This window comes from Chaetura pelagica, unplaced genomic scaffold, assembly GCF_000747805.2.
Source record: "Chaetura pelagica isolate M959 unplaced genomic scaffold, ChaPel_1.0 scaffold130, whole genome shotgun sequence".
NCBI classification, from domain to species: Eukaryota; Metazoa; Chordata; class Aves; order Apodiformes; family Apodidae; genus Chaetura; species Chaetura pelagica.
Window position 1 is genome coordinate 407,099 of NW_009951915.1, and position 17,913 is coordinate 425,011.

The following is a 17,913-nucleotide window of genomic DNA, read 5'->3' on the forward strand; positions in this document are numbered from 1 at the left end:
AGGGAAGTATGTCTTTATTTATTTATTTTTCACTTTTTCTATGGTGATTATTCTGATCCTGTATTCCTTGGACTGGAAGATTTAAGGGAATGCCTTTTAGAACATGACTACTTGTAGGAAAAGTTCCTACAAAGGCTTGGCCATAGAAGAGCTGTGCATTATAAAGTTCAGGGTCTGCACCCACGTGGCCAGCAAATATGTTCATGGAGGGTACAGTGGTTTCCTTCAGAAAAGGGTGGTGTAGTCTAATTCTTGAAGTTACTGTTTTGGCAGGGTGAGCCAGTAGATTTCTTACTTTCATAGAATCACAGAATGGTTTGGGTTGGAAGAAATCTTCAAGATCATCTAGTTCCAACCCCCCTGCATTGGGCAGAGACACCTCTACTAAGCCAGGTTGGTCTAAGCTACATATAACCTGGCTTTGAACACTTCCAGGGATGGGAAAACCACAACTTCCCTGCACAGCCTGTTCCAGTGTCTCACCAGCCTCCCAGCAAAGAATTTCTTCTTAATATCTGATCTTAATCTCCCCTCTTTCAGCTTGAAACCATTCCCCCTCATCCTATCACTCCATACCCTTGTAAAAAGCCCCTCCCCAGCTTTCCTGGAGCCCCTTCAGGAACTGGAAGGTGCTCTAAGGTCTCCCAGAGCCTTCTGTTCTCCAGGAGGAAAAAGCCCAACTCCCAGCCTGCCTCCATAGCAGAGGTGCTCCCGCCCTCTGATCATCTTTGTGGCCTCCTCTGGACTAACTCAAACATCTCCATGTCCTTCTTGTGCTGAGGGTTCCACCTTTAGAACAAGTGCTCCTTACTGTAGTGTCCTCATATGCACTCTCTCTATGACAAGTACAGAATCAAATACAACTTTAGACAAGTGTTCAATATATTTAGCTCCCTTTTCCACTTGAAAATTATACAACTGTAATCAGAGTATCTGTCATCCAAAGCTTATCTGCTGACTTATAATTGCTTGTAAATCATCCAATCTGTGTCCGGGGCTTTGCTATTTTCTTATTCCTCTGTTTAAATAGCTCTGCAATCCCCATTGCTTTAGCAGCTCACTGACTCCTCAAGTGCTTGGGATTAGAAAGCAGGAAGATAATGATTGTTCTCCATTTCCTAGGTGGGCAGCTGGGGCAGAGACAGGGCGGATGAGCTGCTGGAAAGTCTTAGGTCTAAGCCCCTTCTCCTTCAGGAAATACAAATCCAGCCTCCAAACTCTGCTTCCTCTCAGGGGCTATTTAGAAAAAGGGACTTCTGTGCTTTGGGAGCTGCATAAAACTTTTCTGCCTCTCCAACTGGGTGAAACTTTTAAAAAAAATAATAATAAAAGAAGAAGAAAAGCAGCTTGCCAAAAAGCCTGCTTCGGGAGGGTGAGAAGTTCCCTGCAGTTCTCCCAGGACTCAACCCCCCCCTCCCTTCTCCAAATTGAGCCTGTAAAGCAAAAACTTCTGCAAGCCGAAAAATTGTTTAATTGCCTCAAATTGATTCCATGGTTTTATTAAGATATTTGCCCAGCTCTATTATGGTTAATTATTTCTATTACAGTAGACTCTGAGGCCCCAAGCAGAGATCAGGGCCCCATTGTGCTAAATACTGTACAAGCACATAATAACAAAATCACTCCTTGCCCCAGATAGCTTACAATTACGTAGAGAGCTGCAGTGGAAACATACCAAAGCTCATGTGAACACCCTTTAGGAGAGGCTAATGTAGATTTCAAAAGCCAAAAGGGTCCCTCATGACAGCCCAGGCTGCTTTTCATTGTGCTGAGCTCCAGCGGGAAAAAATCAAGGGAGAATATTGACATACAATCAAGCAAGAAACCCCTCATCTGGCCCAAGGTTTCATGGGAAGGGGGGGAAACAGGGAAAGGGAAAGAAAAGCAGGTAAAATACAACAGGTTCCCGTGCTGCTTTCCCTTTCACCTTTGGATTGTGCTTGGAAGCTCAGCTGAGGGAGGTTCATGAGGGAGCTTGTTTCCCCGGGGATTTCCAGCCTCATTTTGCAGACACAAAGTGTTCCTCTCTTCAGGGAAACATTTCAGATGAGCACCCAGCTTTCAGCTAGCCTTGCAGAGACCCTGCACCCACTGTCCTCCTCTGCTTCTCATCACAGCCATGAAGAGGAGCAACAATAACAAGGGGGAACCCCAGACTTGTCCTTCCCCCCTCCTCCCACTCCGCAGCTGAATTTCTGTGGCTGCTTCTTGCCTCTGCGTGGGAGATGTTGCTTATGGAGGAGTCAGCACTGGGGGAGGTTTCCCAAACCTTCCAGTGAATAAGGAGAGTTTTGAAGCCTGGCTGGAGGTGATGCTCAGGGCTGGGAGTGTGGCAGGTTTGGGGTGAACAGCCAAGTCCTGATTCAGCCAAGGGTCTTGTCTGTACCCTGGGTGCTGCTGAGCTCTGGGTGCCCGCCTGGGGATGCTCAGGAGGTGTCTTGCAGAGACACCACGCATCTCCGCACTGCCCATTGCCTTCTTGTGCCATTCCCTGCCTTGTAGCCCAGGGTTGAGAGGACACAAAAGGCAGCAAACTGTAGCCCAAAACCAGGGGAAAATCCAATTGTTTCCAAACACTAAGCTCAGGCCTCAAGCAGAGCGGGAACCTCCGGAGATAACGCGGTGTCTGTGTGTGTGTGTGTGTGTCTCCGTGTGTAAAACGGCCTCGCAGAATCCCCCAGCTTTAGCAGGGCTTTGAAAAAGATCTGGGTGGTGATTCAAAATCCAGGTTATGACCTGTGACCTTTGGATGAGAAATTGTTGCCATTTAGGATGTGTTAGGAGGTCCATCCTTTTCATCAAATGCGTGTTTCTTCTTGCTGCGGGAGGCAATCACACCGGTATATCATTAACTCGCAGAAAAGGAGGCTGTAAAAGAAGTTGATGGGGGACCTTAGCCCACACCCTGCTGGGGTCTGCTCAGAGCACAATATCCCAGCGACCATGAGATTAAGCTAAAGAGAAAAGTGAAAATGCTTTTCACGATTCACACGCCCTTTAGATTGTTTTATTAAACCATTTGAATAGGGATTTCCCTTTCGGCCGACAACGGGGCCCGGCCAATGCATAGTTCTAGGTTGCTATGACTTAGTTGGTGCTGGCTAATCACAAGTGAGGGCAAATTTCATATAAAATATCTTGAGCCATTGTCAACCTAATGCAGCGTGACAGTGCCAGCACAAAGGGGGATTCATTCACCCCAGCAGGTAATAAGGACGATTTGCCATACCAACCAGGCAGTCTCGAGGGGGGCTGTCAAATACGATCAGAGCAGCGAAATGGAGCCTCACATTCCATTCTCAGGTGGGCAAGGCAATCCTTTTGTTAGCCCATGTTGCTTCTGATAACAGAATACAATTTTTTCTCCCTTTTTATTTTTTTTTTCCTTCCCCGTATCCTATTGACCAACGGGGCTGTTTTGCATAGGGGTTTTGGGGAATTGCTTTTCTTCTTTTTTTCCTTTTTCCTTGTCTTTTTTTTTCCTTTCTGAGGCCAGAGGGGACCCCAATGATCCTTCAACCTGGAACCAGCCCCAGAGAATTCACCCCAGTCCTTCCCTGCTCCTTCCCCTTTCATTAAGGACTTAGTCTTGCCACAATGAGTGTGCTGTATCTCTGCTAATAACCCCCAATTGGCACACAGCTTCCTTTTGTCTAGAGCCTCCCAGGGACATCGGTTGGTTGGGGAGACAAGGAGTGTGAGGTAATTTGGGTGGTTCAATGGGCCGAGAGGTCTGTGTTGTTTCAGGACTCAACACAGCCATGAAATATTCAGAAGAAGAAGCAGGGGGGATCAGACACTGAGTGTTTCACACATGACCAAGCCAACAGAAAGACAGATAAAACATGCTTGCATTAAGCAGGGTAGGCAAGGAGACATACATGGTAATGATTAGATCAACAGAGAGATAGGGTGATGGAGAGAGAGATAAAGAGATGTTTGCTTTGCAGGTATCAGACTTGGGTTACTGATACCAGACTGTCCTGCTGATTTGCCTATCTTGGGGGTCTGGTTACTTGCGATCACCTGGGGTTATTTTGACAGTAGCTAATTAGTAAGAGCATTCCAGCCCTCAACCCACTCTGGGCTCACACAGGCTCCAAGGGTGGCAGGGAGCACAGGGCCTGTTCCCAAAGCCAGGCACAAGGCTCCCAGGCTGCTCCAGTGTCTGACAATCTGGCTCTACCTGTTTTGGGTAGAGCCTGAAAGGTTTGGGAGCAGGAGCACCGTGCTGGAGGTTGCAGCTTTGTTGTGCTGGGTGCTAAGATAACCATGAGCCAGCAGGAAAAAAGGTAAATAAATAAAAATTTTAAAATAATAATAAAATAATAATTTTAAAAGCCACCAAAAAAACTAAAACATTCTTCAGATATTTCAGAGAAACTTGGCCTTCAGGATTTTACAAGCTGTGTTAATCCAACCTCCTTCAATCCAACATTCCCTCTTATCTGTATCACCTTCATGTTCCCTGGCAGGAACTGCCCATTTAATAATTTCCCTCCAATGATCTGAATCACAGCTAATCTGATCAAATGTCTTTTTAGGGCCTTTCATCTTCCCAGGGATGTGTTGACACTAGCACGCTGGTTCAGAGGAAACAAGAACTCAATCAGAACTTTGCTCAAAACACAGATGGGACCCAAACCTAACCTCTCCTTTAAGATATGCAAAACTGTGGTTAGCTTCTTGTTATTATGCTTTATATTTGCATAAATCTTTGCATCTTGGGGCCTGATTTTTGAAAGGATAAAAAGGCCAAACAAACCCCGGAGCTGGATTTTGATGAGAAACATGCAGAATCAGCTGGGCATGGAGTGTGAAGAAGGGCACAGCCTGTGGATCCATGGGGCAGCTCCTTGCTGGTATCACTTGCTGCAGTGTGGGTGCTCCAAAGCTGCATTTCTCCCACTATTGCACCTTGGAGCCACCCCATTTCAGGGTTAGACCTGAAAGCCATGATCACCTGCAGCACCCAAGGTCTGGTGCTTTTGTAAAGTGCTTTGGAGTGCTTTGCTTTGGAGACTTGGGGATATACCCACTTAGGAAATCCTGCTACAGACTAGGGGACCTGAAACAAGCCTGCACCCCAGACAACAACAGCTGGTGTTTGGGTTTCACTGGTGCATGGCTCAAAATGATTAATATCAGTCTCTAAGTCTGCACGGAGACTGTAGTCTTAGAAATGGATTTAGTGATCCTTCTGCATACAAGGGATCCCACACAACTATGCTCTTCTGGAGAAAGTTGACAGAGGGTTATATAGTTCTGGACATGTCTTTGTGCAACACAGAGAAATTCCTGGAGATACTAATACCTAGATCTACAATGGCTATAAGTTCAGATGAGGTGCTGATAAGAAAGTAGCCATGTCCACACAGCTCAGCACGCAGGCAGCTCGAGGTACTGATATTCACATGGAGAGCCCTATTGAGCAAAGTCCTAAGGTATTAAGGCATTGTGCAGCACTGGGTGAGGAGAAAAGTCCCCCCTTTTGCCCATGTCTTCTGTAATGTTGTAGGCTGAAGGGAGACTCAAAGTTAATGTGCATTCATAGAATCACAGAAAGATTTGGGTTGGAAGGGACTTTAAAGATCATCCAGTTCCAACCCCCCTGCCATATGCACAGACACCTCCCACTAGACCAGGCTGCTCCAAGCTCCATCCATCCTGGCCTTGAATACTTCCAGGGATGGAGCAGCCACAGCTTCTCTGGGCAGCCTGTGCCAGTGTCTCACCACCCTCACAGGAAATGTTTTCTTCCTAATTGCTAAGCTGAGCTTTTTGTCTCTGTCCTGTAAGGACAGTATGCCAGATGTGATCTGGGATGTCTGTCAATAGTGATCATCTTCTGAATGAATCCACGAGGGGGTTTTTTATGTGCCATGATACATGATTTTTGTCCATTTTTGAAAATGAGAAAATTGAGGCAGAGTTTCAGAGCCACTTGTGTCCAGAGGAGGACTTTGTGCAGCATATGTAACCAACGGTGTGAGGCAGTCACCAGGCTCTGATCTTTCTAAAGCCTCCAGAGCCTTCTCAGAATAACAGCAAGAACTTCACAGCATGACTGACACTGCTGTGACTGAGCAGAAAATCAGGGCCAGGGCACTTGGCTTCTTGGCATCTAGCCTTGGAGTGACACCAAGTAAAGAAATTAAAGCTTTAAACAATCTCAGGACCTCTTCCTAAAGCTTTGACTTTGGAAAGCATTTTCCAGTATACTCAGAATAAATACAGCATGTGATGTTAAATTTGGGAATGTATTCTTTGAAATGTTTCACCTTCCCACCAGGAAGACTGACTTGTCCCTTCCTTTTGTATTTGTTTTGTTGAGCACACCCAAGGCCATAACTTGCTCCTTTCTACCTTCCCTAATGGTTAAAAGATGCATCTTTGAAAGGAAATAACAAGTGTGATACAAAAGACCCACTTTTGGGGTAAGGGGGTCATTGAGGAGCCTTCAGTGCCAGGCCAGAAGATGCTGTAGCAGGAGACCAACATGTTGAGATGGTGAGGATGGGTCAGGGGAAATGCAGACACTGGAAACAGGGGCCTCTATGGAGAGGTCCTGAAGGAAGTTTGAGGCTGAGCCAAGCAGCTTATGTAAAACCCTTTCTGTTGGTTTATCTGAGATCGGATCCTCTATTGCTACAATCAAGAGGAATGTGGTGAAGCTGAAGCTCACCTGCCTCCGAGGCTGCAAGAGCCAATATTTTGTTTCCAACGTTCCCAGTATTTTCCCCACAAGCAATGTCAGGCTCACCAGCAGCCGTGACATCTCTGTGATCCTCCTCCTCTACTATGGGAACAACACTTGTTTCCCTCCAGCACTTGGGCACTCTCTCTGCAGTGTGGATGGATCTGTCAGCCGGCGTGTGCCAAAGGGTTCCCTCTTCTCCATCTTCACCTGATGTTGTGCCAATATTTAATAGTTCTGATTGGCAAGTGATTTGCCTCTTTGTGATCATTTTTTTTTGACCTTCCCTCCTCCTTTCCCTGCAGATAAATATGTTCCATGCTCTGAGACTTGACCCTTCTTTTTTTTTCCTCATCAGGCTAAGGGGTTTGATCTAGTGTGACGAGCATTGAAAGATGGGTGACATCATTCCTATGTCCTGAACCCTTGGTTCTTGACTCTGAGGATTCTGCCCATTGGCAAGTTTAGCACAGAGGCCAGCATGGCTGAGGGGACTGGAGTGTTTTCTCCTGGTATCTGGGAAAAGCAAGGCTGCACTGCTGCTGGTGGTCCTTTTCCTGTCCTGTACAAGGATTTCAGGGCCAGCAGGCAATGCTGTTCATATCTGCAACAGCCAATAGCAAACTCTGCACATGTTTTTGCAGCTCCTCTAAGCTCTGACTCACCAGTTCCATTGGATTCCACTTCTGCTCTTCAGAATGTAGTTGTGCCTGCAAAGCTCTCAATGTGAGTCTAAAGAAACCCACTGCCCTTGGGAGTCACCATCTGCTTAATATCTGATGAGACTTTTGCTTGAGTTATCTCTGAGAGGTATCCTTTAGAGCTGAGGCCTTTCCTCAGGCTTGGCTTTACTGTAGTTGCAAGTAAGGAGCAGGCACTGACCTTACACCAACAGTACTTCAGCTCCTGCATCCATGGTGAGGAGCATTTGCTATTAAACTTTCCTGGCACCCTTTTCCCTCCAAAGTGATGCTACATGGCCTTTCATTCAAGCTCTTCTGGTTTAGTTTTCACCAAGGAGGTGCTTACAGGTGACTGTCCCCACAAGGGAATGGCACAGCTCTCCTCCCATATCTAGGAGAGGTGGTTCTCTCCACAGATTCAAGGAGGAAACTACAGTGTGCTGATATCAGCTGGGTAGTCCTCTTTATTTTACTACAGTAAAAAAAATATAAATTCACCTCACCTTGAGTCAAAGACTGGGCTTCTGAAACTCTCCAAGTTCACTTCACAAATTCCTCACCATCTTCCTCCTCTGGATAACACCTTCCTCTCCTGCAGTTCACATGATGTCTAACCTGCAAGAAGGACCCTGACTGTAGTAATCAGGGGGAGACTGAACTTTTAGGACAGGCCCCCAGTGTAAGAAGAATGTTGCTGCTGGCTCCAAAAACCAGAAGCTCTTGTCTGCTCCCAGTTTTATTTACAGTTTCTTAGTTCTAGGGATTTATTTAGATTCACTTTTGTTAATCCAGAGTCAATGTAGTGTCAACTGATGTTCAAATCCTAGCATGAGAGCTGTGGGTTTCTATCCCCTCGGGCCAAGGAGGTAATTGAAACCCTTTCTCACAATCCCTGGGTACATGCCCTACCAGACAAATGTTGGAAAGACCTTACATCTTCTGCCCCTCAGAAATGGGTGTCTGGGTGTCTGAAACTGCTGATACAACAAGTAGCTTTCTCTTTTAGCTTTGAAAAACAAAGGTGAGAGAAAACAGAATGTCTCCTGCTAAGCAGATACGATATTTTCTCCATTTTAACCCACTTGGTGAGTGACTTTCCCAAGATCACTCAAGAAGTCTGTGATGTCAGAAGTTCAAGGTTTGCATCCATACCATTACAGTGTCTTTCCTAGTGTAGAATTGGGATTAGGATCCTCTATTCAAGAGCAGAGATGCTAATGGTGGCTGGGGGGGAGTGGCTAAGATGAGGGAATTGTTTTCTTCACTGTCATTCATCTCCAGAGTAATCTGGAACGATTGTATAATTTTTTTATGTTGTTTATGTATTATCCATCCCCAAAAGGCATTAACTCAGTGTTTTACTCCAAAGGACATGTTTCAAAAATAATGGTGACAAGGTCCTGGGCAGTAAAACATCGTTGGTGTGGGAGGTTTGTCTCCACAGAGCAGGATCAGTAGTTGTCCCAGAGACATCAAGGTTCCCCATGCAAAGGAGCTTCCACAACTTCAGGAGGACCATTTAGGAAAGTGGGATGATGAGTGGGAAGCCTTTAGAGCAGGATCCACCTCTACTGCTTGGCTATCTGTTCTCCAGGCTGCTGGGGTCTGCAACCCAGAACCACTTTCTAAAATGCCATCTGGCTCTTTGAGCTGTGCTCCGGGACACAAGACTTGAAACTTCATCTCCCAACACACCTGAAACTGGGTTGTGTTGCCCTGTCCCAAGAACCTTCTGTTACCACCAGGCAGGCCACTGTGCAGAGAGAACAGAAAGATTTAAGGTGACAAGTGTACAACAGAGCTCAGTACTATGGTACAAAGGTAGTAAAATGGGACTGTATCTTCTTAAGACCAAAATAAACCATTATGTTCATCCTTTTATTTCACCATAGTCCTTCCTCCCCCATATCTGGGATATCTACCTGACCTGGGGTTAATCATTTAGTCATTCTGAGAAAGAGAGAAAACAAGTCACTGTCTGGGCAGCAGAATCCAAGAGACCAGGTTTTATATATTAGACAGTCAAGATATTTATGCAGTTATTCGTTTGCCTTCCTCATCCCACATCTTGATGACCCTTTGTTCAGCTCCCACACCTTCTGCCCACAATTCTGAAGACATCAGTAAATTTAGCATTGCAGGTTTCTGGGAAGATAAGCAGGATTGTCCTCAGGTTTATGAATAAGGAAGTAGAGGCACAGGCTGACTAAAGGATTTTCCCAAAGTCATGTAAAAAGACCCTGTGAAAGAAGGAAATCATCCTCAGGCTTCTGAATTCTGGTATTGATACTGCCCAGAAGAGCAGTTTTGTTTCTGAAGATGTTTCTGTTTCTGAGGCAGGGTGGTCAGAGGTGGCCTGCATGAGACAGTCCTGCTCACAGCCTCAGATCTAGCTACCTGGGACACTGTCACCAGAAGTGGCCAGGGACTTGGAGACGTCTACATGAGTGGGTGGCTACAAAGCATCTCTAAAGGCCCTTTGTAAGATCCAACACGTTTTTCACCATTAGGCAAACCCCCAGTGGGTCCAAAATCGGGTACCTTGGAGCACCAGCCATCCAAGTATCTAAGCCCTGCAGGGAAACTCAGGAGGAGGCAGGAATTAAACAAGTTGAAGCCAGAGCTTTGATGACCTTGTTCTGCACTGAAAGCAAAATGGTTAAAATGCTCTTAAGTCAACATCCTCATGAGATTTTAGTCCCTATTAACCTTCCCTTGGCAGATGACTTTCCAGAATGTCTCTTCAAGTCATAATGAGCTGTTTGTCTCCTGCTACCAGAACCACCCAGAGGGGAATGAGGCGACCTGACAAATATACTGCACTTTCCTGTTATCTTTGCTAAGTCTCTTGCATTTTTATATGGCACCTTAATAACCCCTCATTTCCATCACAAGTGCATGCTTTCCTTCTGCTTATCTGTATCTCTATCCACTCCTTCTCCATTCCTGCAGCCACACCGCCCCTGGCTACAACCCGGGCAGCTCTTCAGAGCTCAGCAGGGTCAGGGCTCCTTAGGGATGGCAGGACAGTCCTGTAACTTTGAAGGTGGCAGGACATGATCCAAGCGATGGCTTTTCTTCCATCTGCGTCAATATTGAACTCGGTGCCTTCAAGTTAGGGGTTGCAGATGTAAACCCGGTGCCCTAATTTCGTGAAGTCATTAAGAGATCGCTGCAACTTTCTCAAGAGACAAACTCCTAACCTCAGCGCCCGGGGCCAGATTTCAGCTTCTTCTCTCTGCCTGCCTGCATTCCCCAGGTAGTTACGATCAGATACAATGCTATTTGCTTCCTGTTGTGTGCTGTTAAGTGGTGGCTGCACTCCACCCCAGGGGTGGCTGCATTTCAAAAGCAGAGAAGTGATTATTGCGTATATACGGGCTGTAAAAAAAGCATTGGGCTCTTTTCTGGGAAGAGAAGAGCTGAGTATAATCGGTGCTTCTTAAAGCAAATCCCATCAATACACTCCTGGAGATGAAGGCTTGCAGGGAGGGCGAGGAACAGTGCAGGGTTTAGGTAACAGACCTGGGAGTTAGGTAGAATTGAGGATCTACAAAAAATGTTTCTATAACTCCTTGTTCTGCTGCCACCAAGTCCTGGAAAATGAAAGAATTCTGCAGGCTGCATTGCCTGTAGCTGCTGGGGGGTTTGGTGAGCTCTGCACCTGTATGCACAAACACCTCTGTTCTCAGCTAATGGCTCCTGCTAAAGCCCAGGTGAGATCCATGACCTGTGAATTTCTAAGCCAAGGCCACCTCTGCCATCCCCATGCAGGAGAAGGTTTTCTGGACAAACACCTTGTGTGTAAATGCTTTCCTGTCAATCCTAGCACTGCAAGGAACAGGGGTTCTTCACAGCATTTGCAAGCATCAGTTCAGCAGCTACAGCACCTTCCCAAGTAGCCAAAAGCCTGCAGGTTCTCTCCTCCTGAGCACACAAAGGGGTGATTCCCATGTGATGAGAGATAACCTACCCAAGCACATACTTTAACCACTACAGTTGTCAGAAGGTGGCAGAAGATGAAGAAGAATTATCATCTTCCTGTTATGTCCATTGGCATAGCAGCACACTAGAAGGTTTCAAGATTAATTAGGCCACCATGGGAGGAGGTGGAAGGTGTGTCATGTGTTCACTGGTCAGGTCCTATATCTTCTGCATCCCTAACATGGGATAATGGCATTAATCTCACCAGCTTATTTGACTGGCTTCTACTAGAAGCCTTTGCCTTTTACAGACCACAGGGCTGGTCATTGGCGTCTTTAGAGACATTGTACCAAGCTCCCCACCCCTAAGACTTGGTTTCTGGATCCTACCTAGGCTTAGGCAAGTGCAAGATGCCAAGTCCCAAGTTCTGTTAGAACTAGACTCATCTGCACATGCTTTCACACATTTCAGGAACTGCATGGTCACCATTTGCAGGAAGCTGGGACCCTCCAGGCTGGACAGTTGCTGAACAAGGGTTTTTCAAAATCACATTGTGGAACTGAGGGTTCCTGCATTTTCCTTTTTTGGTTCTAGCCCTTGGTGACTTACTAACCTCACGATGTGTGTTGACAACATGTTCCAGGACATTGCTCATACCTTCGGCTTGTAAGTTCATGCACATTATTTGATTTGCATATTGTTGTGTTTGGTAGCCTTCCCGAAGCAAAGAGGTGCTGCACAAGTTCTTGCTCCAGCCTTCAATCCAGCCGGGACTGCTCTGCAAGCATGCAGTTTTGATTTCTCCCCAAGAACATGTTGGCTTTTTTGGCTTGGCATATTAGACTCTCCCTGTGGTAGTAAAGCCTGGAAGCATCCAGAAGGTAAAGATTAAGCCAAAATGCCCAGGGAATGCTCAGATCAGCAAAATATGGTGCAGAGAACGTTTTAGTGGTTTTGAGTAAGCACCTCATCAGCTGATGCAAAGCTCAGTTGGAACTAGATGATCTTTAAGGTCCCTTCCAATCCAAACCATTCTGTGATTCAGTAGAAGCTGGTGAAGCTGCATCAACTGAAAACCTGACCTTCTGCCTTTATAGATCTATTAATATTTCAACACTGTCCTAGCCTAATGTCACCATTTGACTCAGGTTTGACAACATCTGAAGGGTGTCAGAGACAGCACGCTTCCTTGGCTACCTGGTCACAGAATCACAGAATGTTTGGAGTTGGAAGGGAACCTAAAGATCATCGAGTTCCAACCCCCTGCATGAGCAGGGACACCTCCCACTAGATCAGGTTGCTCAGGGCCCCATCCAACCTGGTTTTGAACGCTTCCAGGGATGGGGCTCCCACAACATCTCTGGGCAGCCTGTTCCAGTGTCTCACCACCCTTACACTGAAGAATTTATGCCTGATTTCTAACCAAAGTCTCTCTTCTTTCAGCTTAAAACCATTACCTCTTGTCCTCTCACTGCAAGCCCCTGTAAAAAGACCCTCCCCAGCTTTCCGTAAGCATAAGGAGAGACTGTGTGGGGAATGGTATAGGAGGTTAAGGGAGGCCAGTTATCAGAGTCATTGTGTCTTCTTAGGATTGTCTCAAGGGTTTAAGAACAGCCCTGTTCATGGTAAAAATCTCATTTTGCTGAAGCCAAAAAGCATTATAGTGTTGTTTTCTGAGGTGTGGTGTCATTTCTAGTGAGTGAAGAAACATAATGAAACCAAAACTGGGCAGGGTGGAGGGGGGTGGAAAAAAACTGCTAATTTTTGTGTATTTCCCATTTACAAAGCAATTTGAAATATCTGGGTTTCATTTTGGTACAGAGAAGGAAAAGCACTGACATCCAGACTAATACTGAGCTGCCCTTCCCCACCCAGCCCCAGCAGAGTGAAAGGCTTTGAAGGAGGGTCTCCACAGACACCTCAGCTCCTCAATCCCTAACCATGAAATATTTTGGATGATGCCACCCACCACCCTGAGGCAACGAGCAGAAAAGGAAAACTTATTTCCATTCCCTTTGGCAGAGGCCTCAATTAAGCAAGTGAACAAAACTGGATAGATGCCAGACACCATATATTGACCAATGTCTCCAAGTGAGCTAGACAGCCTAGGAAAAGAAGGTGGCTTCAGGATGGAGGGTGAAGACAATGTTTAGTTCCATACTGGGGACTGGGGAATGTCTGGCCACCCTGACATTTTTCTACCTTCTAGCCATCAACAGTTTTCCCAGTTGAGAAGGAAGAGGTGCTTTACCTTGTGTAGGTCCCACCACTAAGCATGGAGGTTGTCACTAACTGCAGACCTGTGTTTTCCTTGTTATGGGAACACAATCCAAATCCCAAGCACCTGATGCCAAGGCTGCAGCTCAGGGTACAGCTATGTGGTGCACTGTCTGCAAAGAACCAGATGGTATCTTCTCTATGGCCTCTGGAACTCAGGTTTCCCAGGCTTTATGGTTTGCCACAGCCTCAACCTATGACCTTATGATGACCTTAGTCAAAACGTCTTGGCTGACCTCTGTGGGCTTGAAGCAAGCCTGGCTCTGTCTACACAGGAGCTGATTTCTTAGCATAAGAAAATGTCTTTGGAGTAGGTCCAAGCCGGACCACAGGGAAGAGGAAAGTTTCCTGGTCTTCTGCCATGCCCACAAGGTAGATCACAGCCATGTGTGATCCCTTCACTGGCCACTACTCATTGGTTTCTCTCTTTCACAGCCACCAGGGAATCAGCCTTTGTCCATGCCATTGCCTCGGCCGGAGTGGCTTTCGCCGTGACCAGATCCTGCGCCGAGGGCTCGGCCACCATCTGCGGCTGTGACACCCGTCACAAGGGCTCCCCTGGGGAAGGCTGGAAATGGGGGGGCTGCAGTGAGGACGTGGAGTTTGGGAGCATGGTGTCTCGGGAGTTTGCGGACGCCCGAGAGAACAGACCGGACGCTCGCTCAGCCATGAACAGGCACAACAATGAAGCCGGAAGGACCGTAAGGACGTTTAGTTTCACTTTTCTAAATGTCCCTTTAATCCTTTTCTTACCTGCCACAGTGAACAGTGGGAGGGAAGAACCAAGCCTAAATCTGGGCTTTTTCATATACTGAAATTATACCTATCATAGTTCTGGCCAGGGAGGGGACAGATTGACTTGACCTCTGAAAACTGTAGGTAAATTTCCACACTCAAATGCAAATGACTTGGAGTCAAGTGTTCCACATGTCTTTATAGAGAATGGATCAAACCAGACAGGTCTAAGATGAGATTTCACCCCAGCTTGAATGAGTAATTAGAAATGGTTCAGTTAACGATGCCCTAACTGAGCCTGTCCACCTCACATGGCTTTAGGAAGAAGGTGAGCTGGACAGCCAGAGGTGTCTATCTGTAGACATCTGAAGCTAAGAGAGATGGACCAGGGTTTATGGGGAGGATTCAGCTGCTGAAGTAAATACATTTTAGTATAAACTAATACACCCTGAAGTATAGAAGCTATCCTTGGGCTGCTACTGGGAAAAACTGTGTGTCTTCTGCAAGTCCTCTGCCATCTTAGGACTGATGCCTTAGACACCCCTGGAGCTCATAAATGGTGTTAGACACATGGGCTTAGGCAACTGAATCCTATTTGAGTGAAACTGTCCATTCCCCTGGGACCACCACTCTGCTCTACAGGCCTTGCGGGGGGGGGAAGAGCAGGAGACCATTTCCTACAACTCCTCTTCTCAACACTGTTTCATTTCCCAGGGAATATTTAGAGAAAACAGGAGGAAATGTGACTGATGCCACCTGATTAAACTTGGACCATGCCCCAAAGCCAACTGATGAGGTTTTTTTTATAACAGCCATGAGAAAAAAATGTACAAGGGAACTGAAAGCACAAAGTGTTGCCCTCATCACAGTAACTCCCTTGTACATAGTGAATCTTTTCCATAAGGTGGAACAATTCCTGCAGTAGGACAATAATTTTTCATCTCAAGAATACCAGAAGAATGTAATCTATGGGAAACCATTTGTGAAATTCAGTCACAAAGTTCCTACTAATGGACACTATATTGTCTGAGTTAACAGCATTTTTTTCCCAATAATAAACTTGGGATAGTTTATCCCTCAGTGGATGAAAGATACCTCACTGTAATCAAAAGAGATGAATATGGTCTTCTTCCCTCAGGAGCAGGCCTTACACATGCTTAGGACATCCAGCTGTGCAGTGAGCTAAAGCAAAGTCACCACAGTTGCACTGTGCTTGGAAACAGCTGTCCTCAGGCAGTGTAGAACTTTGGTGTGAGCACCTCCGGTGAATACCATCCAACCCCAGTGGTGTTATCCCACCTCACACCATAGGAGAGCTGGTCTGAAATGGGGAAGACAACTCTTCAAAATGAAATAACACAAGAAACAAAAATTGTCCACAGTAAAGATGACCACAAACAATAACGTGGTTTCCTTCATCACTGACCCAATTTATTTCAGGTACCCCAGGGTATGGTCCATTGCTGGTGGCAATTGTTGGGACAGATAACCAGATAAAAAGGGGTAGAGTAGAAAGGGTAGAGTAGAAAGAAGGAATTGGCTTTCATGTGAGAATCACGGGAAAAAAAACTGATCTTTGAGCAATCCTTCCTGTGATCACAGGCCTGCAGAGGGCTTTTTTTATTGTAACTTTTGTTACTTGGAATTAAGGGTGTTTTTTTTTATAGTTTAGAGATATCAATGATTAGAGAGCAGATGTCACACCACTGTCTGAAACCTTACTGCTTTATAAAGCACTGCTGTTTCCCATTCTCACAGTGCCAACCTTTATGGGGTAGCTCTTCTGAGCCTCCATGCTCAAGTGTTTCCAGCTAAACCTGAGCCATAGGCAATGTTTCATCTTAGTTCCCATATGAATTCAAACCCTACCACCAGGTAGGCTTTGATTAAGTTCAGCATGATTATATGAACCAAACATTTTGTGGTTCTCTCTCATGGCTAATTACAACCTCCTTTGCGGCGGGTGATACTCCGTAAATAACCCAGGAAAGCACCTGGTGAGCACCAAGGTGCTGATTCATGGCAAATCTTTTGGACTCAGGCTGGCACTAGTCTGTTCACGTACCTGGAAATTTGCTGATCAGTCTGAAAATACAGATTATCAAGCAAGTTGCATAAGGCTGTCTCCCACCTCAGGATACTGGAGGGCAACACCTCTAGAAACCTTCATATTCATTTCGTAAGAAGTAAAAAACAAATAACAGATTTCTGAGATCAATAATCACCTTTCCATATACTCCAGGGTAGTGTTTTATGTTCAAAATCAAAAGTTAGGGTCATGTTTCTTTTTCTTTTGAATGGTTTTAGAAAAAATTATGAGTGGCTTAAAAATAAAAACGTTACTTTTCAGGCTTCTAAATACAGCCACGAACAAAGCTAGAACTTTATTTGCTTCATGAAAACATACATACATGGAATTCTGGACTAGATCATTAGGATGTTTCATATTGCTGTGGTTTCCCATGGAATAACTGTATATTTCATTTATGAACCTATTGTTTTAGGAGATTTCTGTGTTCTTCCCTTCTCTGCCCAGAAGTGTCTGAATTGTGTTCCTGGGTAACAGGACTGCAATATTCACCTGTGAAGGCTGATATGATACAAGTCAAAATGCACAGAAATTACTTCAGCCCTTAGTGAAAGCTCTTGGAAGATGCTTAAAGTTGTGGGGGGGAATCAGGTGTAGTCACTGAAAACAATAAAATTGCAGAGGTTTTATCTGCCTCGGATGTCTGTGCAGAGCAGTGACTGAAAGATAAAGTGATTGCTTTTCCTTTCCTCTTTTTCAGTCTATTATTGAACTCATGCATCTTAAGTGCAAATGCCACGGCCTCTCGGGCAGCTGCGAAGTGAAGACCTGCTGGTGGTCTCAGCCAGACTTCAGGGTCATCGGTGACTACCTCAAGGACAAGTACGACAGCGCTTCCGAAATGGTGGTGGAAAAACACCGGGAATCCCGTGGCTGGGTCGAGACCCTCAGGCCCAAGTACAACTTCTTCAAGGCTCCAACTGAGAAGGACCTGGTTTACTACGAGAATTCACCAAACTTTTGTGAGCCCAACCCTGAGACAGGTTCTTTTGGGACCCGTGACAGGATCTGTAATGTCACTTCCCACGGGATTGATGGCTGCGACCTTTTGTGCTGCGGCCGTGGGCACAACACGAGGACTGAGAAACGTAAAGAGAAGTGTCATTGTATCTTCCACTGGTGCTGCTACGTGCGCTGCCAGGAGTGCATACGAGTCTACGACGTCCACACGTGCAAATAAAGCAGGCAAAACCCTTCGCTGGGCTCCAAACGGAGAAACGGATTCGAGCCTACTTCCTCTGAGGTTGCAGACATGAGAGAAGTCTACTTTTTTGATATTAAAAGAATAAAAACTTTTTTAAAAGGCTAAAACTGGTTGGATAGAATAGGTCTAATGACTTCTGGGCTACCCCGAAGTACATCTGGCAGTCACACAAGTTACGCCCCAACGATGCCTCCCGTAGGAGACAACGGTTTTTCAACCAGCCGACAACGCAGAGCTGGAAAGGAGACCATCAGCAACAGCATGGGTTTGCTCTGCTCCCACCCACCTGAAGTGACTCGTGTGA

General features: G+C 45.9%; 1 protein-coding gene across 1 annotated transcript in view; it reads left to right on the forward strand.

The window, feature by feature from the left end:
• Nucleotides 1–17,593, forward strand: part of WNT3A (wingless-type MMTV integration site family, member 3A) — a 91,745-nt gene extending 74,152 nt beyond the window's left edge. Inside the window, exons 3-4 of the mRNA XM_009994485.1 lie at nucleotides 14,017–14,282; nucleotides 17,106–17,593. Of these exons, the coding sequence (XP_009992787.1) occupies nucleotides 14,017–14,282; nucleotides 17,106–17,585 (746 nt within the window). The 3' untranslated portion in view covers nucleotides 17,586–17,593. The remainder of the gene's footprint in view (nucleotides 1–14,016; nucleotides 14,283–17,105) is intronic.
• Nucleotides 17,594–17,913: the final 320 nt, after the last annotated feature.